We start from the raw sequence: 24,810 nt of genomic DNA, 5'->3' as shown, positions 1-24,810 counted from the left end.
TTTATTGAGACCTCAGATCTTCCCCATTGCAAAGCTACAAGTTGAAGATTCCACCATTCTGCAGTATTCAGCTCTTTCTGCATGTATTCCAGTCTGATTGCCCAATTGATTTATTGATAGATTAAACACCACTAATGTAAAGTTAAAACTTGCGGAAAGTACATTTTTTAGTAAGCAAATCAATGTGTGCTTCACAGGCACTTTCTCTTGCATTAGTGAGTCAAGGAGAGAAAGGGGGTGGAGGTGAGAGAAAGAATGTTTGATGTTACTTCACCTTTTTATTTTGGTTCACAGATCCAAGTAATAAAAGCCTTTGGCATTCTGAAGCGAGCTGCTGCAGAAGTGAACGTGGAATATGGTTTGGATCCAAAAATTGCAGACAGCATTATAAAGGCAGCTGATGAGGTAGGAACAGCCTGAGGGGTAAGGGTTTATAACTGACCTTATGGTACATTCCAAGGGGCAGCAAGCCACAATCCAGCACAGTTGAATTGACAAGCTTGGATAAATAAAAGAGAATTGTAAATGAGATCAGAGAGAGAAGTGAAAACAGACATGCTAGCACAGGGACAGACTGTGGTCAGTTGCAGTGGTAGGATGTGGGTGAACTGAAATGTCTATAGGGTTGCTTTGGAATTTTTGAAGCTCTGGGAAGCTTGTAGGGTGGCAAAGCATTTTAAAATAAGAGTAAAAGGAAAACTTGCTCCTTTTCTAGCTATTTACTTATCTTTACCAAAATGCCTGACGTACTTAAACTGAGAAACATTAAACATTGCCGTTAGCCAGATTAAGTCAGTTTAAAGTTGCACAAAGAAGGTTACTTTACTACTTTACAAGGAGAATATTATTTAATGTGATTTTATGGGTACCAGGCATAATTTGGCTGAAGTTATTCCACCTTTAGCATGGGTAAATCCTGTCAGAACCCTACCTAATTATTGAAAGTAAATTTAGACTTTTTTTATAATGAAACTCCTCTTTATGGAGGGTTGATATAACATCTTTTAATAGAACCACTGTCCTGGGAACTGATTTTAGAACATTTTAATATGGAAAAATTCAGTTGCGGGATGAGAGATGTGTGTGCATCTTTTCCATCTACATCTACATCTATTCCACCCAATCCTTTCAACAGACTCCCATTGAATGTCTAGAAGTACAATTTTCTTTGTACTGGGGAAAACCCTCATAGCGGTCTTAACTCATAATATTTCGTTAGGATAGAAATCGGTTCAAAGACATTATCCGTCTGATTAAAGAGTCTCTATAGTTCAGTATGCTATTTATTTTATTACATTAGCACTCATTTTACCAGCATGTCACAACATCATTTTGTGTCTCTTTTGCTCCAGAGTCACTCCAGTGACATCTGATGTGAGAGGGACTTCTTGCTTCCCAGAGCGTCTTAAAAGTACAAGTTATTTGTTCTGTTCTGCTAACTCACTAACTGGTTTTCAGAAAATGACATGAAAAGATCGAGAATAAATTTGCAACATTGAGATACAGACTATAAGTTGTTGTGGTATCTTACTGGAGGCAAAGGATCTAAATCCATTTCTTTTAAAAATAACATGTATATACACTTTGATTTGCACTGCACCTACATTCAGAAGGATTCAGGTGTAGTGCAAATTGGTTACTTCTGTAATCCTGTTTTATCAAATTTTTGAATTTTTTTATTCACTCGTGGGATGCGGGTGTTGCTGGCTAAACCAACATTTATTGCCCATTTTTAATGCTGAAAGGGCAGTAAGAGTCAACAATATTGCTGTGGGTCTGGAGTCACATATAGGCCAGACCAGGTAAGGATGACAGCTTCCTTCCCTGAAACTCTTTAGTGAATCAGGTGGATTTTTCCAACAATTTACAAAGGTTCACAATAATTTCAGACTTTTTTAATTGTATGAAAATTCCACATCTGCCATAGTGGGATTTGAAGCCAGGTCGCCAGAACATTACTCGAGACTCTGGAATAATAGCCGAGGGATAATACTACTCGGCCATTGTAAGGAATTTAAGAATTTTCTTCCTTGAAAATAGTTTGTGGCTTTTGGATCTTTGGATTTATGTTTCACTGGAAATTAGCTATTAAGTATTCTGGAATGCAAACAAATGGAAAAAAATAATACTTACCTCCACATCATTAGTGCAGGTATTACAGGCTTAAAGATATGATATACCTTCCCTACTTTCTGCTGCATTGGTGGAGCACAACGCTGGCTAATTGTCTGCTTTTGTGTTGTAATCTTAACGCAATCAGCTCCTCTTATCTGCCTAACCTCTAAAGAAAAATTCTTAACACTTGTTCACCTGTCTTGGAGAAGATAGTGCTTGGCTCATGGTAGCACCATGACAGTGAACAATTGCGCTTTAAGAATCGAAAATAAATATTTGATTATAAATAGTTTTTTGTTTTGAAAATTTCTCTAATTTTTTTTCTTTCCCTTCAATTGGAAAGTTCTTAGCAGTAGTTGTAATACTGTATTATAGCCAGTGGACGGTGCTTTGTAGTTGTTCATCAGTTCTCTACAGTGCTGCCAAGTGGTCAAGTAAGTAACAATTGTCTATCTTTGTTGATTAAGGAAGTTTGTTAGCACCACAACGTATCAATATCAGATATAGCAAAATATAACTATTACATTTAGGAATCCCAATGCCCTTGATTTGGGCAACATTCTGTGCTGTTTGCATTATGCTGTGAACACACATTGTCTTTGTCAGATAAATTAAATCAGGTGTTGTCCTGTCCACTTGGAACAAGGATCTGAATATGAGGTTTGTTGTTGTGTTTATTGTGCAGGTGCTTGCTGGGAAATTGGATGATCACTTTCCTCTGGTGATATGGCAAACTGGCTCTGGAACACAAACAAACATGAATGTGAATGAAGTGATCAGCAATAGGGCAATTCAGATTCTCGGAGGTAAACTGGGCAGCAAGGATCCTGTGCATCCCAATGATCACGTCAACAAGAGTCAGGTACTTGTCTAGAACTCATTTCAATGCCTTTGGAGTTTAAAGCTTATTTTTCCCCTGTCACAGTCCAAGGGAAGAGTGATGGGGATTTGCAATATAATACCTAGTCTGTCAAAACATTATTTGTCATCTCATGGAATAGAAAATATGTTTCTCTTTATCTTGGGAGGGAGTTCATTCAGAAATGAAACAGTCTTAATAGGCTAGAAATTTCAATTTTGTTTGATTGTAGTTCTTTCCAAATTGAAGTTGTTCACAGGGGACAAAGTGTAAACTATATTTTCACATAGCTTAAAAACAATTATGTGTCATTACAATATTTAACAGACCACATGTTCAGTGTTTAGTCATTTTTTTTTAACTGTTCTGCCCCTTCTTTCCTCATTGCCAGAGTTCCAATGATACTTTCCCCACTGCCATGCACATTGCTGCTGCGAAGGAGGTCCATGAAGTGCTGCTGCCTGGACTGCAGAAGCTACATGATGCACTTGAGAAGAAGGCCAAGGAGTTTGCCACTATCATTAAAATTGGCCGGACTCATACACAAGACGCTGTGCCTCTTTCGTTAGGCCAGGTAGATTGAGAGAAAACCTGTTCAAAGTGGTATGAATTCTCACTATTATGATAAAACATAGAGAGAGGTACAGTATGAAGATTTTGAGTCTATCCCTTTTAGAAAAAAGATAAATTCTTATAAGGCCCGTTAGGTCAGCTTACTTCTGGGGAGAAAAACATATGTTTTTGGTGGGATTCTTTAACATGTTTGGCCAGTCCATGTGAACAGTTTCTTCTGTTTGATGCTCTTTGGACTGCACCACTGAAATCTGAGGCTCACAATGTGGGATGTAGTAGGAAAGACTCTTCAGCCTGGATTGGTCTATCCACGTACTGTGTCACTGATCTGTCCATAAAGTTAAAGTCAATATTATTTTGTCATTAGCTCACTAGGTGGGGAGTTGGTTAGTTCTGTTGGCTGCATGGCTATTTTGTGATGCAAAATGATGCCAGCAGCACAGGTTCAGCTCTCACTCTTGCCTGAGTTCATCATAAAGGTCATGTCTTCTCAACCTCTCCCCTTGCTTCAGGTGTAGATAACCTCGTGTGTCTCTTTAATGACGGAGCAGCTCTCTGCAACTGTGACTGTAGTGTTGGTTTTCAGTTTTTTTTAGATTAGATTACTTACAGAGTGGAAATAGGCCCTTCGGCCCAACCAGTCCACACAGACCCTCCGAAGAGCAACCCACCCAGACCCATTCCCCTACGTTTACCCCTTCACCCAACACTATGGGCAATTTAGCGTGGCCAGTTCACCTAACCTGCACATGTTTGTTGAAACGACTGACTAGCTGCGAGGACTGACATGGTACGAGACACCTTGTTGGAGGCGCAACAAAGTTATTTCATGTGTATTTTTATTTAGCCGGGATCCATTGTAAAGAAAGTCGAACCAGGTGTAAAATGGCTTGCTAATCTGCTGTTGCCCACTTTGTGGTTCCACTGAAGTTCAATTTCACTCCATTTCCTTCCACTAGAGTTTGAAATCTGGCATGAATTTATCAGGCAACTTCTATTTACGGTGTGCCTTTTCAGCTGAGTAAAATGGACCAAGATGCTTCACAAGAGCATTATAAAACACTTGGACGCAGAATCACATATTAGCAACCAAACATTTGGTCAAAGATTGATTTAAGGAGCAAGAGGAGGCAGGGAGTGAATTAGAATTTTGGGAACTGAGCACAAGAGCATCATCTTTGCAACGATTAACGTCCCAGATGCTCAAGAGTCCAGAATTGGACTTGGAGAGTTGCAGAGCTAGAAGAGGTTATACATACAGGGATGATTGAAGTAATGGATTTTAAAACAAAGAACCAAAGCTATATAGATTAGCAAGCACAGGTGCCAGTTAGGATATGGGCAGCAGAGGTTTGAATGACCTCAGTTTTATTGACAGGAGAAGATGAATTATGGCTAAGGGTGCGTTGGAATAAGTATGTCAAGAGGTAACAAAGACATGGATGAAGGCTTTGGCAACAGATAACCTGAGGCAGAGGAAGAGGTGGGTGATATTACAGAGAAAAAATAATGCAGTTTTGGTTATGGTGCATTTCAGAGTTATACATGATGCAAAGGCTGTAAACAATGTGCTTCAGCCTCAGATCATTACCAATGAAGTCTGCAGTTAGTGACTAGTGAGCAGTTGGCGGGAACCAAAGGCAGTGGTTTTGATCTCCCCAGTACAGAACAACTTTGGTTATCTGAACGTCAGTTATCCAAATTTTGGATTATCCAAACAAGATATTAAAGTCCCGTAAAAACATGATCAGTTATCCAAACAAAATACTCCCTGCCAGCTTCGTTCGGATAATTGAGATCCTGTATTTGTTTGGAGACAATTTCATCTAAACCATGATTGGATGTTGAACAAGCAGTAAGATTGTTTTACTCGCAGAGGTTAAGAAAGATGATGGTGAGGCATCATTGGGTATTGTCAGAGTTCCTATGATGTCAGATGGACAAGTTTTTGTCCAATGTATACAGGAGTCTTTTCTGACACAGTATGTCAAAGGGCCGACAAGAGGGGAGGCCACAGTGGATCTGGTGCTTGGTAATGAACCAGACCAGGTGTTTGATTTAGTTATAGGAGAGCACTTTGGATAGAGTGACCATAATTCAGTTACGTTTAGTTTAGCGATGGAAAGTGATAGGTACATGCCACAGGTCAAGAGTTATCGATGGGGCAAGGGCAATTATAATGCGATTAGGCAAGAATTAGGATGCATAGAATGGGGTAGCAAAATACAGGGGTTGCAGACAATGAAAATGTGGAGCTGGTTTAAGGAACAGATATTGCGTGTCCTTGATAGGTATGTCCCTGTCAGGCAGGGAGGAAATGATAAGGTAAGGGAACCGTGGTTTACTACAGAAATTGAATCTCTTGTTAAGCAGAAGAAGGAGGCTCATGTGTTGATGAGGCAAGATGGTTCAGCTGAGGTGACGGAGAGTTACAGATCAGCGAGGAAGGATTTAAAGAAATAGTTAAGAAGAGCAAAGAGAGGACTCGAGCAGTCTTCAACAAATAGAATAAAGGAGAACCCGAACGCTTTCTATAGGTATGTGAGGAATAAAAGGATGGTTAGGGTAGGAATAGGGCCAATCAAAAACAGGAGTGGGAAGTTGAGTGTGGACCCGTTGGAGATCGGAGAGGTGCTAAACGAACATTTCTTATTGGTTTTCACTCAGGAAAAAGAGAATATTGTAGAGGAGAAGAATGAGGTACGAGATATTAGACTAGAAAGGAATGAGGTTAGTTACAAATAGGTGTTTTCAATTCTAGGAGGAGTGAAAGTAGACAAGTCCCCTGGGCCGGATGGGATTTATCCGAGGATTCTCTGGGAAGCTAGGGAGGAGATAGCAGAGCCTTTGGCTTTGATATTTGAGTCATCATTGTCTACAGGTTTAGTACCAGAGGACTGGGGGATTGCAAATGGTGTGTCCTTGTTCATGAAGGGCAGTAGAGATGACCCAGGTAATTATAGACCATTGAGCCTTACTTCTGTTGTAGGAAAGGTTTTGGAAAGGATTGTAAGAGATAAGATTTATAATCATCTAGCAAGCAACAATTTGATTTCAGATGGTCAACATGGTTTCGTTAAGGGCAGGTCATGTCACACAAACTTCATTGAGTTTTTTGAGAAGGTGACCCAAGCACGTAGATGAGGGTAGGGCAGTTGACATGGTATACATGGACTTCAGTAAAGCCTTTGATAAGTTTCCACATGGTAGGCTGTTGGAGAAAATGCAGAGGCATGGGATTGAGAGTGATTTAGCAGTTTGGATTAGAAACTGGCTTTCTGAAAGAAGGCAGCAAATGGTGGTTGATGGAGAATATTCAACCTGGAATCCAGTTACTAGTGGTGTGCCGCAAGGATCTGTTTTGGGACCACTGCTGTTTGTCATTTTTATAAATGACTTAGACGCAGGCACAGGTGGATGGATTAGTAAATTTGCAGATGACACTGAAGTCAATGGAGTAGTGGACAGTTTGGAAGAATGTTACAGGTTGCAGGGGGACTTGGACAAACTGCAGAATTGGACTGAGAGGTGGCAAATGGAGTTCAATGCAGCCAAATACTTGGTGATGCACTTTGGGAAGAATAACAGGAATGCAGAGTACTGGGTCAATGGAAAGATTCTTGGTAGTGTTGATGTGCAGAGGGATCTTGGAGCCCATGTACGTAGATCCCTGAAAGTTGCCACCCAGGTTGATAGTGCTGTTAAGAAGGCATATGGTGTGTTAGGATTCATTGGTAGAGGAATTGAGTTCCGGAGCCGCATGTCATGCTGCAGCTATACAAAACGCTAGTGCAGCCACATTAGGAATATTGTGTACGGTTCTGGTCGCCATATTTCGGGAAGGATTTGGAAACATTGGAAAAGGTGCAGAGGAGATTTACCAGGATGTTACCTGGTCTGGAGGGAAGATTTTATGAGGAAAGGCTGAGAGATTTGGATCTGTTCTCATTGGAAAGAAGAAGGCTAAGTGGGGATTTGATAGAGACATACAAGATGATCAGACAATTAGATAGGGTAGACAGTGAAAGTTCTTTCCTGTGATGATGACGTCAGCTTGTACGAGGGGGCATAACTACAAGTTGAGGGGTGATAGATTTAAGACAGATGTTAGAGGCAGGTTGTTTACACAGAGAATGGTAAGGGCGTGGAATGCCCTACCTGCTAACGTAGTTAACTCAGCCACCTTAGGGAGGTTTAAACAATCCTTGGATAAGCACATGGATGGTGATGGGATAGTGTAGGGGGACGAGCTGAGAATAGTTCACAGGTTGGTGCAACATGGAGGTCCGAAGGGCCTATTCTGCGCTGTATTGTTCTATGTTCTATGAAAACTATTCCTGTGTATTTCACATGGTGCTGCCGAAGGGCAATCTGTAGATGAGAAATGGGAAGAATAAAGGACTGATCTTGGGGGTCTACCAGAAATAACTGTGAGAGCAAACAAATACATTATTTCATGTGGTTAGATCAATTAGAATGTAATCAAGCTTAAGTGCGCTCCCACCCAATTGGATGACAGTAGAGACTTTGAGGAAGAGCAAGTTGTGGTCCTCCTGTCAAATGCTGCAGATGGATTAAAATGAATGAGGGGCATTTCCTATCAATGTCTCAGCTCTGTAGGGTGTCCTTTGTGACTTTGATAAAGGCAATTTCTATCTGGCAGGGGCAGAAGTCTGAATGGCAAGGGATTCAATTGTTGAGTCCATGAGGTTTGTTCGTACATTTGTACGGTGTGGCTATTTCTTGTAGATGCTCATTATTGTTTGGACTTGCCTTGTCCCACTGACATTATTATTCTGATGCATCAATCTGGCACCCATCTCCTTATGTTGCTAGTGTTCCCATGGTGTTGAAGTTTGCTGTTTTCAATGGTGTTACTCATTGCTTATTGATGAATTGCTAAAAATAATCAACAAAGAAGGAAAGCACACAACGGATGAAAACACACTTTGCTTTTCACCTTGTCAACAAATCAAAGGTTAAAGTACGCAAATGTTGTGCAAATATGAGTATTGAGATCATATACCCAACAATAGTGCTTATTATTCATTTTCTATTTGCTAATCAAAAATGCAGTTATCCATACCATAATTCCCATTTAGCTGTGTGTAACTAGTGGCTAATTGATTGAAGAACACAATTAAAGTGAAAGTGGGGCTTAATTTCCATTCTGTAGCTATTAAACTGAAATTATTTGGTGCATCTGTCTACAGAGTTGGAGAGAAACTATTTGTTTTTTTCAATCATGCAAGGGATAATAGTGCTGATGAATATTTACCCATTTAAGCACCCAGTTTCATTACCAAATAATCTCTCGTTAAATTTTATAAATGTCTTGTCTGAAGCTGTTTCTGCTGTGTTGTAGCATTGTGCATTAATGTAAAATTCAGCACAGTTTAATTGTTGTAGACGTCTCTCTTCCCACTCCACCCTTCTGCCTCCAGAAACGTTTTTTATTTACTCATGTGGGCATCTCTGACAATGCCAGCATTTATTGCTCATTCCTAATTACCCAGCAGGCAGTTAAGAATCAACCAAATTGCAGTGGGTTTAGAGTCACAGTTAGGCCAGACAAGGTAAAGATGACAGGTTCCATCCTGAAAGGACATTAGTGACAATTGGCAATGGTTTCATGGTCATTATTAGACCCTTAATCCCAGTCTTGACTGAATTCAAATTCCACCATCTACCATGACAGGATTTGAACCCAGGTCCCCAGAACTAGCAGTACTTACTGCTTCTTGGAGTCAAAATACTAATTTGTGGAAAATTGTGGCCAATTTTGGGTTGAGTCTCATGCCAAGAAATGGACTGAGATCACTCAAGTGAAAGAAAGCCATCATTCTCACCAATCTCTGTGGACTTGAAACACCACTGTCAAGGTTAGTTTGCTAAACTAGTCTTTAGAAAAAAAAAGTGCTCTCAAAGTACTGTGACAATGGTGTCCTCCTGTGAAATAGTTTTTCAAATTGACTGAATTTTTGCTTTAAAATATTGATTGAAATTCACTGTCTATTCTGTTTCTTCATATTTAGGAGTTTAGTGGCTATGTACAGCAGATAAAATATAGTATGGAACGGATTAAGGCTGCACTGCCAAGAATATATGAGTTAGCCGCTGGTGGGACTGCAGTGGGAACAGGATTGAACACAAGAATAGGGTTCGCGGAGAAGGTGGCTGCCAAAGTCTCAGAGCTCACAGGTCAGATACATCATTATACACAGTAACCTATGCTGTAACCTTTACTGATGATGCAATTCCATCTTACTGTTTTCTGTCATGCTCAGCAAAAATCTATTTGAAGCAAAAAGAAGGACTCTATAAGAATGATGAGCCACCTGTGGTTATCAAAGACTGTTAAGGAGAGTATTCAACCAAAAAGTAAACTATACAAATAGCAGAAACCAGTGTTCGGTCAGAAAGTTGGAAATTTTTTAGATACCAGGAGTGGACAACCAAAAAAGAAATTAATGAGAGAGAAAATTGATTATAAAGTAAGTTGACAAGAAATATGAAAACAAAGAATAAAAACTTCTATGGTTATATGAAAAGAAAGAGAATAGCTAATTGTAGGAGCCTTGACACCTTATTATCTTTTTGGAGTGTTTACAATGGGGAGGAAAGCTCTTGTAACAGTCTGTATCACCTGGAAAAGTCATGATTTGGAGGTGCTGGTGTTGGACTGGGATGTACAAAGTTAAAAATCACACAACACCAGGTTATAGTCCAACAGGTTTATTTGGAAGCACTAGCATTTGGTCCGCTGCTGTTGAAGGAGCAGTGCTCCGAAAGCTAGTGCTTCCAAATAAACCTGTTGGACTATAACCTGGTGTTGTGTGATTTTTAACTTTGTTCACCAGGAAAAAGTATTGAAACTAAAGGTAGGAATGTTGTCAGGACCTGATGCCTTGCAACCAAGGGTTCCAGCAGATTGGAAAACTGTAAATGTGATGCCCCTGTTCAAAAAAGGGAAGGAGACTGGAGACTATGGGTCAGGTAGCAGAATACCTGTTGCAATAATTCTAGAGTCCTATGTTAAGGAAGAAATAGCAGAGTACTTAGAAAGGTTTAACACAATCCATTAGAGTCAACATGGTTACCATTTCACAAAACCATGTTTGGCAAATTTGCTAGAGTTACTTGAGAATATAACAAGCAACATGATAAAGGGGAACCAGTGTTTCTAGTGTATTTGTATTCTCAGAAGGCATTCAACAAGCTGCTTCGTAAAAGGCTATTGCACAAGAAAGGAGCTTGTAGTATTGGGAGTAATGTATTAGCCCGGACTAACATAACAAATGACAAAGGACTGGGATTAATTAGTCTTTTTCAGTTTGGAAAGACTTAACTGGTGGATTGCCTCAAGAATTATGCCTACGGCCTCAATTATGTACTATCAATGTTAATGACTTGGAAGAGGGGCAGATTACAATGTGACCAAAATTGATAACAGTACAAAAATAGTGGGAAGGCATGTTGTGATGAGGACATAAAGAATCTGTAAGGGGACAGAGAGAGGTTGAGTGAATGGACAAAAACTTGGCAGATTAAAGTTTCACATTGGAAAATGTGAGGTCATGCACTTTACTAGGAAGAATCATATTGCAGCCTATTATTAAATTGAAAAGAGCCTCCAAAAAAAAACTGCACCACAGCAGATTTTAGATATTTTGTGCTTGTTACGCAAAAAGTTAGCATGCAGATGCAGCAAATAATTAAGAAGGCAAATAGGCCTTTGACCTTTATGGCTGGGGATCTGAGTTTTAAACAAGGAGTGTTGGTGAGGTCACACTTGGAGGACTGATATACCTTAATCAATATGCATTGATCATGTAGAATGGAGCCTTCATACAAGAGGTACACTAAATCAATCACCACACAAAAGAGGAAAAAAAAGAGATTAATGCCTCTGAAAGCCCCAAGCATCCTATATTTGGTTCCTGTATTTAATCAAGGATTTACTGGCACAGTAGGTTGTTCAAAAAGGATTACTAGACTGATTCCCTGGATGAACACATGACTTATCAAGAATGGCTAAAAAGGTTTGGTCTTTATTCATGAAGGTTTAGAAGAGTGAGGGTGATCTTATCAAAACATACAAGCTTTTGAGGGGGCTGGTCATGGTAGATGCTGAGAAGATATTCCCATGAGTGAGGTGATCTCTAGCTGGGAGCTTACAGAATAAGGAGACCCTCATTTTAAAACTGAGATGCTAAAGAATTTCTTCTTTCAGAGGCTAGTGAATGCCTAGAATTCTTTTCCCCAGAATTGTGGAGGTTAGATCATTGAAAGTATTTAAAGAAGAGGTAGATTTTTGAATATGAGGAACCTGAAAGCTTTGGGCTACCAGAACAGGGGAGTCCAGGCCTAGGGCAGATTAATCATGATCTTGATGAATGGTAGAACAGGCCTCTCCTATTTCTATTATTCTTTTATTTGTAGACACATTGTGTGAGGCAAACAAATCTAACATTCACTATTGAAATAGCTGAAAAGAAACCACACAAATGAAAGTCTGAATTAAAAACACAAAAAAATGCATGGGGCTTTCAGAGGCATTAATCTCTTTTATTTTCCTCTTTTGGGTGGTGATTGATTTAGTGTACCTCGTGTATGAGGGCTCCATTCTACATTATCAATGCATATTGAATAATATATATCAACAATGTGGTTACCTGTGTTAGATACATCCTGCCACAGCATTTTTGTCTCATTTATTTTGAGGTAGTAATGATTAACAAAATTAGAAAAGTAGACTGAATTCTGACAAGTTAAACACTGAGATTGTTATTAGACATTTCCTTCTTGGGATAATCTAAGTATTTAATCGTTTTTTTTGTCTTTGCTATTTTTCTGTTCCTTTTCTCCAGCTGTCCTGTGTTTAAAAATAACATCCCTGCACCTCTGGTTCACAGTAAAACAAAACCAATCTTGCTTTGATTAGTAAGAGGTAAATCTGTGTTCAGTGGGATCAAGCTGTCAAATGATGGCAGGACCATCATTATCTTTTGTACGGTGAAATATTTGGGTTTTCTGAAGTTATGCTGGCAATAGGTGGTATTCAGTACACATCAGAATGTATGCTTATAGCCCAAGTGGCAGGTGGTAAACTAAGCTAGTGCAAACCAGTGACAGAAAATAAATTTGCCTTTGTTTTATTTCAGGTTTACCATTTGTGACTGCGCCTAATAAGTTTGAAGCTCTTGCTGCACATGACGCCTTGGTTGAGCTGAGTGGCGCCATGAACGTTGTTGCCTGCAGTTTGATGAAGGTGGCTAATGACATTCGTTTTCTGGGATCTGGACCTCGCTCTGGCTTGGGTGAACTTACCTTGCCTGAAAATGAGCCAGGAAGCAGCATCATGCCAGGTACTCCTACAATCTACAGAAAGCAAAATGACTGTTTGTCTGAAGTGGCTATTGTGGTTATGTTGATGCCATGTTGTGTGGAATGCATGCATGACACTGAATCTGTAACTGGTTTAAACTTTATGTAACACGTTTTTCAGTAACTCATTGGGGCATGGAAGCAGCTGTCTGCCTATAAGACCAAACAAGCACCTACAGAAATCTTAGTTGAATCGAAGAATGTTTGTACTTCAAAACCTGTCAGAAGAATACTTTGACCACCTGAGGCACTGTTCACTGCAAAAACCCTGACATTCTAGCAATATGACTGAAAATGTGTGCTCCAAAACTTGACACATCCCAAGCCTAGCTGTTCCAGTACAGCTATAACATTGTTCCATATTGCTGTGTAAATACCATTGTCTGGATATGGGTTGTACACAGAGAATAGAGCAGACTCAACCCAGTCAATTGTTAACGCATCAGCACACTCTTGATCATTAAGAATGCTACCAAACAGCACTTGAATAGCATTAGCTTACTGATGCTCATTGAATTCTGACCTTGTTACAGCATTGGTACTGACATGAACAAAAATGATGAACTCCAGAGAGGAGCATGATTGCCCTTGATGTCAAGATCGCATTTGTATAGGTGTGGCATCACTGAACTCAAACAAAACTAGAATCAATGAGAATTGGTGAAAACTCTCCATCGATTAGAATCCTGCCAAGTACAAAGTAAGATTGTTGCGGTTGTTAGAGGTCAGTCATCTCAGCTTTGGACATTTTCAGCTGTTTCATCAACGACCTTCCCTCCATCATAAGGTCAGGAGTGGAAATGTTCACTGATTACTGCACAATGTTCAGCACCATTCAGACCTCCTCAGATACTGAAGCAGTCTGTGTTCAAAATGTAGCAAGACTTGGACAGTATCCAGACTTGGGCTGACATTTGACAAGATACATTGACACTACCCAAGTGCCAAGCAATGACCATGTCCACCAAGAGGGAATCAGACCATTGCCCCTTGACAATCTTTGTATTGCCATTGTTGAATCTCCCGGTATCAACATCCTGAGTTTTACCTTGGACTAGAAATTGAACTGAAGTAACCTATAAATATAGTGGCTATTTGAGCAGGTAAGAGGTTGAATCCTGCAGTGAGTAACAGTGTCCACCATCTACAGTGCACAGTGAGGTGTGCAATGGAGTTTTCCCATTGGTTCAATGAATGCAGCTCCAAGAAGCTTGATACCATCTATCCAGTGCCTGCTTGATTTGGCACTGTTTACACAGTCACTCTCTCCACCATTATAGTACAGTGACAACAGTCTGTGCCACTGACAAGATGCATTGCAGCAATAAGGTTCCTGATACAGAACCTTCCAAACCCACTACCACTATTATCTAGAAGGACAAGAACACCTACAAACTTTCCTCCAAGCTACTCTGTAATCTGACTTGGAAATGTATTGCAATTCCTGCAATGTGGCTGAGTGAAAATCCTGGAACTGGAGCACTCTTCCTAACAGTATTGTAAGCTTACCTACACCAAATACAGTGCAGTAGTTCAAGAACGCAGCTCCCCACCATTTTGGGGACAGCTAGATTGTGTCCAGCTAATGAAGCACACATCTCGTAAATGAATAAAAAATACACAATCATACAGCACGGAAACAGACCCTTTGGTCCAATTCATCTGCACTGACCAGACATTCCTATCTGACCCAGTCCCATTTGCCAGCGTTTAGCCCAAATTCCCCTGAACCATTCCCATGCATATGCCCATCCAGATGTCTTTTAAATGTTACATTCATAATGTGTGATTTGTACCCTCCACACTTCCTCTGGCAGCTCCTTCCGTACACTCATCACCCACTGTGTGAACAAGTTATACCTCCGGTCCTTTTTAAATCTTGCCTCTCTCACCTTAAACCTATGCCCTATAGTTTTGGACTCCCCTACCCTCGGAAAAAGACCTTGGCAATTCACCCTATTCCATGTCCTTCATGATTTTATGTACCTCTTTAAGGTCTCCCTCTGCCTCCAATGCTCCAGGGGAGAGAAACCACTGCCTATTCAGTCTCCATAGAACAGAAACCCTCTAGTCCTAGTAACATCCATGTAGATCTTTTCTGCACCCTCTTAAATTTAACAACATCTTTCCTATAGAAGGGCGACCAGAGTTATATGCCGTATTCTAAAAGTGGCCTTACCAATGTCCTTTACACATGCAACATGATGTTTCACCACCCTGTCTACTTCTGACTCCACGTTCAATGAACTGTACACCTGCACCCCGAGTTTTCTTTGTTCGGTAACAGGCCATAGTGTCCTACTATTAACTGTATAAGTCCTGCCCTGGGTTGCCTTACTGAAATGCAACATCTCATATTTATCTAAATTAAACTCTATCTGCCACTCCTCATCCCGTTGGCCCATTTGATTAAGGTCCTGTTGTACACTGAGATGGTAATCTTCACTGTCCACTACACTACATTTTTGTGTCACCTGCAAACTTATTAACCATACCTCCTATATTCATATCTGAATTATTTACATTTTAAAGCTCAGGGAATTGGATTACTGACAGCAAAGTGCTCCCCCATTGATATCTCATCACTTGACTATCTGTTGGGAAATAAGTGAGGGCAAATATTGCTCCTTCGGTAGCAGGTACATCCACATACTTGAATAAGAAAGTTTTCTTGTATATGCTTAACAGATTTCTCGCCATCCAAGCCCTCAATGTTATGACAGTCCTAGTTTATGGAAAGTTAAAATCCGCTGCCATTACAACCCTATTATTCTTACAGATATATGAGATCTCCTTACATATTTGCTTCTCAATTTCCCACTGACTATTGGGACTATAGTCCCAACAAGATTATCATCTCTATCTTGATTATCAGTTCCACCCATATATTTTCACCAGATTATCTCCTAGGAACAACCTCCCTAAGTACAGCCATAAAGTTATCCGTAACCAAAAGCATTATTCTCGCCACCAACTCACCCGCCGCTGCCTCCTTTTCTATCTTTGGTTTAGAATACCCCAAAACATTAAGCTGCCAGTCCTGTCCATCCCTAAGCTCTGTCTCTGTAATAGCTATGATATCCCAGTCCCATGTTCCCAACCATGCTGTAAGTTCATCTGTCTTCCCTGTCAGGCCTCTTGCATTGAAGTAAATGCAGTTTAATTTATCAGTCTTACCTCATTCTCTGCCAAGCTCTTGTATGCCTTAGCTATTTGACTTGCTCCCCTCACCAACCTTTATTTCTCACTGTTGTTTTGTTCCCGTTCCCCGCACTGGTTTAAAGCCTCCTGAGTAGCACTAGCAAATTTCCCCGCAAAGATGTTGATCCCGTTCCAATTCAGTCATTAAGTATATCTCAGAGAAGGGTGATGACGTTTAATATTGGCTTTAAAAGTTGATTATCATGGTATATAATTTATTTATGCAAATAGTTGCACTGATCCACTCAACTCAAATGTTGACGAAACCTTGATCATGCATTCATCAGGACAAATGCAGTTACTTATATTGAGGAGGATATGGGCTGCTGATTGGTTGGCAGCTTGACTCTGAGTGACTGTGTGCCATTGTCAAAGTAACAAGGAACAGTAGGCTCTTCATGCTAATAATTGAACAACCAATTTAAGATAACCTGTCAAAATTGTAACGTGGCTCAATTACATTTACTAGGAGCTACCAAATTGCAGGGACCTATTCTCCACAAATGGAAAAAAATATATTGTGCTGTTTTTGTATTACCCCAAAGTGTTGGGAAGTCTTTGGTTCCTTGTTGTATTCTCTATGCCAAAGATTCAACCAGTCAGAGCTGATTTGCCAACCCGTTTCTTCTGCAGTATAAATTATTGTGATCATTTTTAATTAGACATTTTGGTTGGCCTGAGAAGGATATGTCAAAAGATTTTGGAAGTAAGTCTTTTGATTCAGAAAGATTTAATTTCTGTACAATCTGTACAATACAATTTAATTGTATTAATATTTTACTAAAGTAATAGATGAATATCTTGTAGCTCTCTTCTGCTAAATTAAGCAACTTCATTTTCAAACAATAGTTTTAATGGCTGGCTGTTAAGTTTTCCATTATGAATTTTATTGCTTTTTAATTGGATTTAAAGTTGATTTCCTCTTCTTTGCAATACCTTGTCCAGCAAATTAGTTAGAATTGCACAGTGCACTGTTTTGTCTTTTTATCAATTCCAGTTTTGTTTTCTGTTTGCACTAATGGCCTATTTATCATATAACATGCCTCAACCAACAGCTCAGATGGGGTAGCCTAAACTTGGTTCTTCTGTAATTGCTGTTATGTTCTTTTAATAGATTCTGAAACAGCAGTGCTCAACCACTGTGCGTCACTTTCCTTTTTTACTTAACTGGTGCTGCAGTTGTTAATCGAGGTGTGCTGAAGGCCACAGAGTTGCAGTTCCCATAGCAGTAACATGAAGGTTGTTTGATTCTGTCAGCTTAGACGGAAATGAAGCCTTGAAAGCAAAACCAATAAAAAACATCTCTGTCTGGCACCATTGGGTTTTTTAAAGACTATCACTACTATGTGTGAGAAGACTCCACTGTTATCAGCATTTGGTCAGTGCAAAAATGTAAATTGTGGGATATGAGAACAACGTGAAGTCACCTGTACTTTAAAAAAAAATATTTGATAAAGTGTTGACACCATTGTGTCAGTTGGTGAGGTAGGACTTCTGGCAAACCTACAGTGTGCAGTCTATTTTAAGACACAGTCTCTGCACCCTTAAAGAAAATGGACTATATTTAAACAGAGTCTGTTCAAATTAAAGCAAACAACTCTGTGACTGAAACTCATCTGATTAAAGGAAGATTATCCTTCAAGCAAACAGCATTGAGTGTTAGGTAGTGACATTATTCATTTTTTGTAAAATCAGTCTACGTTAGTGCTGATGTCACAATATGCCTACATTTTTATTTCCTTTTTCACCAAGAAGGGAGACATGTTGCAGAAGCTTTTTGTCTTCCAGTCACCACAACAGATGCAAAAATGCCTGTTTCCTTTTTTCCATCACTTGCCTAAGTCAGTGCTCTTCAGAAGATTTATATTTGGGAAACTACATGTGAGCCTGATTGGCCTTTGTGTTAGCACACCAAGAAACTGCATCGAGGCAGAACGTGCTTGACAAATACTCAGAAAGTCAAGTAGCATCCGTAAGAGAGAGAATGTTTCAAGAATGTGACCTTTCATCAGAACTGTGAAAAGTTACTAATGATGTCTGCAATAGCCTGCTGTTGTACTAAATTGGAAAAAGACTTAAAACCTTGCCTCCAATTTCCAACCTTTCCTCCATTTCTCATGGTCCGCATTCAACTCTTCTCTTTCCGTCCTTGACTTCTCTGTCTTCATTCCCGGTGATAGGCCATCAATTAATTCATTATTTTCCCACAGCTAATTTGACTACGCTTCTGTGCACTCAACTGCCATAAGGATTCCATTCTATTCCCTCAGTTTCTCAGTCTCTATTGCATCAGTTCTTGTGATGCAACCTTCCATGACAGTATTCTGTTCAGGTGAGAATCCTCCCTAATTGTAGTTGAGAGGGCTGTTGACGAATCCAATCTACTTTCTGCACCTCTGCTCTTAACCCTTGCCCTCCCAGAACCGCAAGAAGGTTCCCCCTTGTCTTTACCTTCCACCCTAACACCCACCATCACCTGATGTCAGGTGGAATGAAAATACTAGAGTCCGTCTAAAAAATAAAACAGCTGAGTGCTTGGCAAATAGTGAAAGAATTGGACAGAGTCGGTGTGGATTTACAAAAAGGAAATTGTGGTTCACAAACCTACTTGAATTTTTCAAGGATGTAATTAGTAGAGTTGATAAGGGAGAGCCAATAGAGCAATTTACTTGGACTTTTAGGAAGTTTTCAGTGAGTGCCATGTGAGATATTTGCCTGTAAAATTAAAGTGCTTGAGCTTGGAGTACTGATCTAGATAGAGAACAGGAAGCAAAGAATAGAAATAAACTGATCTTTTACCATGTGACAGCCAGTGATTAGTTGAATAGCGCTTGCCCCCAATTATTCACAATATATGTTAATGGTTTAGATGAGGGAACTAAATGTACTATCTCGCAAGTTTGCAGATGACACAAAGCTGTCTGGGATGTTCAACTGTTAGGAGAATGCAGAAGCTCTTCAGTGTAATTTGGACAGGGAGGGAGCAGATGCATGCCAGATGAAGTCAAATGTAGATAAATACGAGGTTGTCCATTTTGATATCAAAAACCAGAAGGCAGATTCTTCACTGAATAATGATCAGTTGGGAAAGGGTGAGGTGCAACCGGACTTGTGCATCTTTGCACATAAGTCACTGAAAGTTAAGCATGTGGCTGGAGTAAGTAGTGAAGAAGGCAAATGTATATCTGCCTTCATTATGTGAGGGGTCAAGTATAGGAGAGGTGTGTGTTTTAGCAGTTCTACAGGGCTTTGATGAGACCACACCTGGAGTTCTGAGGAAGGGTCACTGGACCCAAAATGTTAACTCTGATTTCTCTGCACAGATGCTGCCAGACCTGCTGAGCTTTTCCAGCAACTTATGCTTTTGTTCCCGGAATATTGTTTACAGGTTTGATCTCCTTATCTGAGGAAGGATGCCCTCTGTCTATGGAGGGAATACAACAAAAGTTGACCAAAAGAGAAAATGCTGGAAAATCTCAGCAGGTCTGGCAGCATCTGTAAGGAGAGAAAAGAGCTGACGTTTTGAGTCAAACTGACCCTTTGTCAAAGCTGGCCAGACTGATTCTTGGGACAGCAGGACTGATGTATGAAAAGAGAATGGATCAGTTATTCACTGGAGTTTGGAAAAGTCGGGTGGGAAGTGGTCAAGTCTCATAGAAATGCACACAATTTGAACAGGATTAGATACATTGTGACGGAAAGAAAACCCTGATTATTGGGGAGCCGAGAACCAAGTGTCGCAGTTTAAGGATACAGGGAGACCATTTTGGACTGAGGTGAAGTGAAATTTCTTCACCCACAGTGTGGTGAGTCTGTGGATTTCTCTGCCACAGTAAGCAGTTGAGGCCAAAAATCAAATGTTTTCAAGAAGGAGTTGGATTTAGGTTTTAGTGCTAACGGGATCAAAGGGTGTTGGGGGGGGTAAGCAGGAACAGAATATTAAATGAATGATCAGTAATGATCATATTTAATGGCAGACTAGGCTCAAAGGGCCAACTGGCCAACTCCTCCTCCTTATTTCTGTGTTTCTTTGTTTCCATATTCCATATTATTTTCCACTACCTCCAGTGTAATGAGTCATCCAAATACATCTCCCCCTATTCTTCCCTTTCAGTATTCTGTAGGCACCATTCTCTCCATTGTATCTTGGTCCAAGTCACCTCCAACATCCCATAACCTTCCCATAAATTTGTTTAATGCAAGTGCTGAAGATATACTAGCAGCACTTTTATCTTCTCACTCCTTACCATCTAAGGCGTCCAATCTTCCTTCCATGAAAAGCAGAGATTTGTGAGTATTCCTTTCAATCTGGTCTATTGTATTCACTTCTGACAATATGCCCCCTTCTACACTGTGGAGAGCAAACACAGATTGGTTGAATACTTTGTGAAACACCTGCTTTCACATGCCAAACCTCATGCCAAGATTCTGGCAGGCGTCATTTTAATTAACCACCTTGCTGTTGCACTGACAATTCTGCTGTCTGCTTACTCCAATGTTTCAGTGAAGGTTAACATAAGCTTGATGAACATCATCTCATCTTTCAGTTAAATAATTGACCATCTTCTGGAATCAAAATTGAGTTCAGCAAGTTCAATTGATTACCCCGGCCCCATTTTTGTTTCATTTTGTTTGAGTTTAATTTTTTTTTTCTTTCTGACAGTATCACATCTGTTCTAGGCACATCTTGCTTTGTTTCTTTTCTTGCATCATTACCATTGACCCTGGAAGGCGAATTCTTCAAGTGTTCATTCTCTTCTGTCTTTCACCATAGTGCAAACATTCCTTTTGTCCTTGTCCCACTCTCACCCCTTGTTCAAAAAACATTTTCTAATGTAAGGTCACCCACCTGAAACATTATCTCTCGTCCCTCTCCACAGATCCTTCCTGAAATGCTGAGTACTTCCAGGTTTATTTCAAGTTGAATATCTGCAGGATTCAGCTTAAGAAAATAACTGCACCACTAGGTTTTTGGGAACCACAGCTGACTGTAAGAATGTTAAGTCTAGACATGACAATTGCTAATCAGAAAGCAGTTTCACTTCAAGTTGCTAACAAGATCATCTTGTACGATCATGCATTTGCAGTAAGGACGTAATAAAAATTCCTATTTCTGGTAATGTGTGATTGTAGCTTGTATGGCAAATGTTAATTGCATTTTTGTGTTTTGACAGGTAAGGTAAACCCCACCCAGTGTGAAGCTATTACCATGGTCGCAGCACAGGTCATGGGAAATCATGTTGCTGTTACTGTTGGCGGAAGTAATGGCCACTTCGAGCTGAATGTTTTCAAACCCATGATAGTAAGTGCTGGGAGATCTGATAATATTCAAAAGAATTGGCTACTGTTAAATATGTAGGTCCATATGCATTTCTACCTATACAATGATTTAATATTATTGTTGAGTGGCTGAATAATTGATTTTCTTCGAACTCCAACTGTTATTGATATACAGTCCTTTTTTGCCGAGGCATATTTTAAAATAACATATTAATGCTCAAACTTCATTTCCTGTTAGATTGTGTTTTGGGTCTTGAACTGATTTCTAGAATGATAGTGCATTCTGCATTGCTAATGCTGAAATGGGGAAGAGCAAGAGGAATCATTAACTTTTGATTAGCGGTAGGGGAAGGAGGACACTACAATTCCAATTCAGGACTTCAAATTGTCACTGTGTGTCACCAGGGCTTCGATATCAAAGCCAAACAGATTCAAACAACTAATCTTAAAAAAGTTGGTAATGATAATTTATGAGGGACCTTGCCATATCCAAGTTGGTGGTTGTATTTTTCTGTATTAACAGCAATGACTACACTTCAGAAGTCCTTCTTTGGTTGTGAAGGGCTTTGTGATAACTTGAGGTCGCAAAGCTAATTCCCTTTCCTTATTTATGTTGCCTTTCTACTGCTGCCCTCCTAAAGCATGTGCAAGAAAGGAGTTATATTGCAAGTTTTTGAGACTGGTTGTTCAAAGTGCAAAGACGAAAACAATTGGCATGGTCAGCCAAGTTTGCCACTGTCAGAATTTAGTGTTTCTGTGGCTCCTCACAGTTACTTTGTAACAGAACCATTGAATTATTTCGAATTAATATGTCATTATTTCTCTGCTGGTGTTTTATAAGAACTAAGAGCAATTCAGCTCTTTGAGCCTGCTGTACCATTTCGTGCAATCTCAGCTGATCTCATCTTGGCCTCAACTCCACTTTGCTGCCCACTCCCCATATTCCTTCATGACATTACTATTTAAAAATCTGTCTATCTCTCCTTCAAATTTACTCAGTGCCCCAGCATGCGCCCCACACAAGCCTACTCCTACTCTGTTTACTTCATTTCATCCCAGCACATTCTTATTCATTTTTTTCCCTTATCTAACTTGCCATTAAGTGTTCTCAACCATTCCACATGGTTGTGAGTTCCATATTCTCAACACAGTGAACTGTATTTTTGTTTTTTAAGAAGCTTCAAAATACAGGAATCCTGCATTGTCACTGCTGTTCAAAATATAGTCTGTGTAGTAAATAGTACTAGGTCTCAACAGACTTTTTGTTTTGTAGTCAGCCCTCTTTTTGTTTCTGAGCAATGTGATATTTAAGCTCTTGAAAGGTTGAATTTTCTGATGCAGAGGAGGAAAAAGCAACATGCAATTGTACAGCACTTCGCATAGCCATCAGATGTCTCAAAGTACTTTTACAGCCATTGGAATCATTTTGAAGTCTAGTCACTAGAAACATAGCCAATTTGCAGACAGCAAGCTCCCACAAACAGAAACAATGACAACCAGATAATTGTTATTGTGATATGGATTGAGTGACAAATATTGGCAGGACAGGGATAATCCCCAGTTCATCTTCAGATTAGTGCGGTGGGATCTATCCAACCCACCCAAATAGATAAATGGAGTCTCGTTTTAGGGCGGCACAGTGGCTCAGTGGTTAGCACTGCAACCTCACAGCACCAGGGACCCGGGTTCGATTCCAGCCTCGGGCAACTGTCTGCGTGGAGTTTGCGCATTCTCACCGTGTCTGCGTGGGTTTCCTCCGGGTGCTCCAGTTTCCTCCCGCAATCCAAAGATGTGCAGATCTGGTGGATTGGCCATGCTAAATTGCCCGTAGTGTTTGGTGCATTAGTCAGAGGGAAATGGGTCTGGATGGGTTACTCTTCGGAGGGTTGGCATGGACTTGTTGGACCGAAGGGCCTGTTTCCAACACTGTAAGGAATCTACTCTCTGATCTAATCTTGTTTCTCATCCGAAAGATGGCATTTCTGACAGTGCGGCGCTCTGTCAGTACTACATTGGTGTTCCAGGCATAATTTTTCCACTCAGCCTTGGGGTTGGAGCTGGATAGACAATAGACAATAGGTGCAGGAGTAGGCCATTCTGCCCTTCGAGCCTGCACCACCATTCAATATGATCATGGCTGATCATCCTTAATCAGTGTCCTGTTCCTGCCTTATCTCCATAACCCTTCATTCCACTATCCTTGAGAGCTCTATCCAACTCTTTCTTAAATGAATCCAGAGACTGGGCCTCCACTGCCCTCTGGGGCAGAGGATTCCACACACCACCACTCTCTGGGTGAAGAAGTTTCTCCTCATCTCTGTCCTAAATGGTCTACCTCGTATTTTTAAGCTGTGTCCTCTGGTTCAGCACTCACCCATCAGCGGAAGCATGTTTCCTGCCTCCAGAGTGTCCAATCCTTTAATAATCTTATATGTCTCAATCAGATCCCCTTCAGTCTTCTAAACTCAAGGGTATACAAGCCTAGTTGCTCCAGTCTTTCAGCGTAAGGTAGTCCCGCCATTCCAGGAATTGACCTCGTGAACCTACGCTGCACTCTCTCAATAGCCATAATGTCTTTCCTCAAATTTGGAGACCAGAACAGCGCACACAGTACTTCAGGTGTGGTCTCACCAGGGCCCTGTACAAATGCAGAAGCACCTCTTTGCTTCTATACTCAATCCCTCTTGTTATGAAGGCCAGTATGTTATTAGCCGCCTTCACTATCTGCTGTACCTGCATGCTTACCTTCATTGACTGGTGTACAAGAACACCCAGATCTCTTTGTACTGCCCCTTTACCTAAATTGATTCCATTTAGGTAGTAATCTGCCTTCCTGTTCTTGCCGCCAAAGTGGATAACCATACATTTATCCACATTAAACTGCATCTGCCATGCATCTGACACTCACCTAACCTGTCCAGGTCACCCTGTAATCTCCTAACATCCTCCTCACATTTCACCCTGCCACCGAGCTTAGTATCATCAGCAAATTTGCTAATGGTATTATTAATACCATCTTCAATATCATTAATATATATTATAAAAAGCTGCGGTCCCAGCACGGATCCCTGTAGTCCCAGCACGGATCCCACTGGTCACTGCCTGCCATTCCGAAATGGAGCCGTTTATCTCTACTCTTTGTTTCCTGTCAACCAACCAACTTTCAATCCAAGTTAGTACTTTGCCCCCAATACCATGCACCCTAATTTTGCTCACTAAGCTCTTATGTGGGACTTTATCAAAAGCTTTCTGGAAGTCCAGGTACACAACATCTACTGGACCTCCCTCGTCCATCTTCAGAGTTACATCCTTAAAAAATTCCAGAAGATTAGTCGAGCATGATTTCCCCTTCATAAATCCATGCTGACTCTGACCTATCCTGTTACTACTATCCA

At 40.4% G+C, this 24,810-nt stretch overlaps 1 protein-coding gene across 4 annotated transcripts in view; it reads left to right on the top strand.

Moving 5' to 3' along the window:
- The window catches only part of fh (fumarate hydratase), a 41,163-nt gene that overhangs the window by 13,861 nt on the left and 2,492 nt on the right, over positions 1-24,810 (top strand). For all 4 annotated transcript variants that reach the window (XM_043695586.1, XM_043695588.1, XM_043695589.1 and 1 more), the window contains exons 3-8: positions 295-405; positions 2,801-2,977; positions 3,366-3,548; positions 9,583-9,748; positions 12,712-12,915; positions 21,310-21,437. In XM_043695586.1, the coding sequence (XP_043551521.1) occupies positions 295-405; positions 2,801-2,977; positions 3,366-3,548; positions 9,583-9,748; positions 12,712-12,915; positions 21,310-21,437 (969 nt within the window). The remainder of the gene's footprint in view (positions 1-294; positions 406-2,800; positions 2,978-3,365; positions 3,549-9,582; positions 9,749-12,711; positions 12,916-21,309; positions 21,438-24,810) is intronic.

This window comes from Chiloscyllium plagiosum, chromosome 9 (genome assembly GCF_004010195.1).
Source record: "Chiloscyllium plagiosum isolate BGI_BamShark_2017 chromosome 9, ASM401019v2, whole genome shotgun sequence".
In the NCBI taxonomy this organism is placed as follows: Eukaryota; Metazoa; Chordata; class Chondrichthyes; order Orectolobiformes; family Hemiscylliidae; genus Chiloscyllium; species Chiloscyllium plagiosum.
Note: the sequence above shows the minus strand (reverse complement) of the source record. Positions and strands in the feature narration are given on the sequence as shown.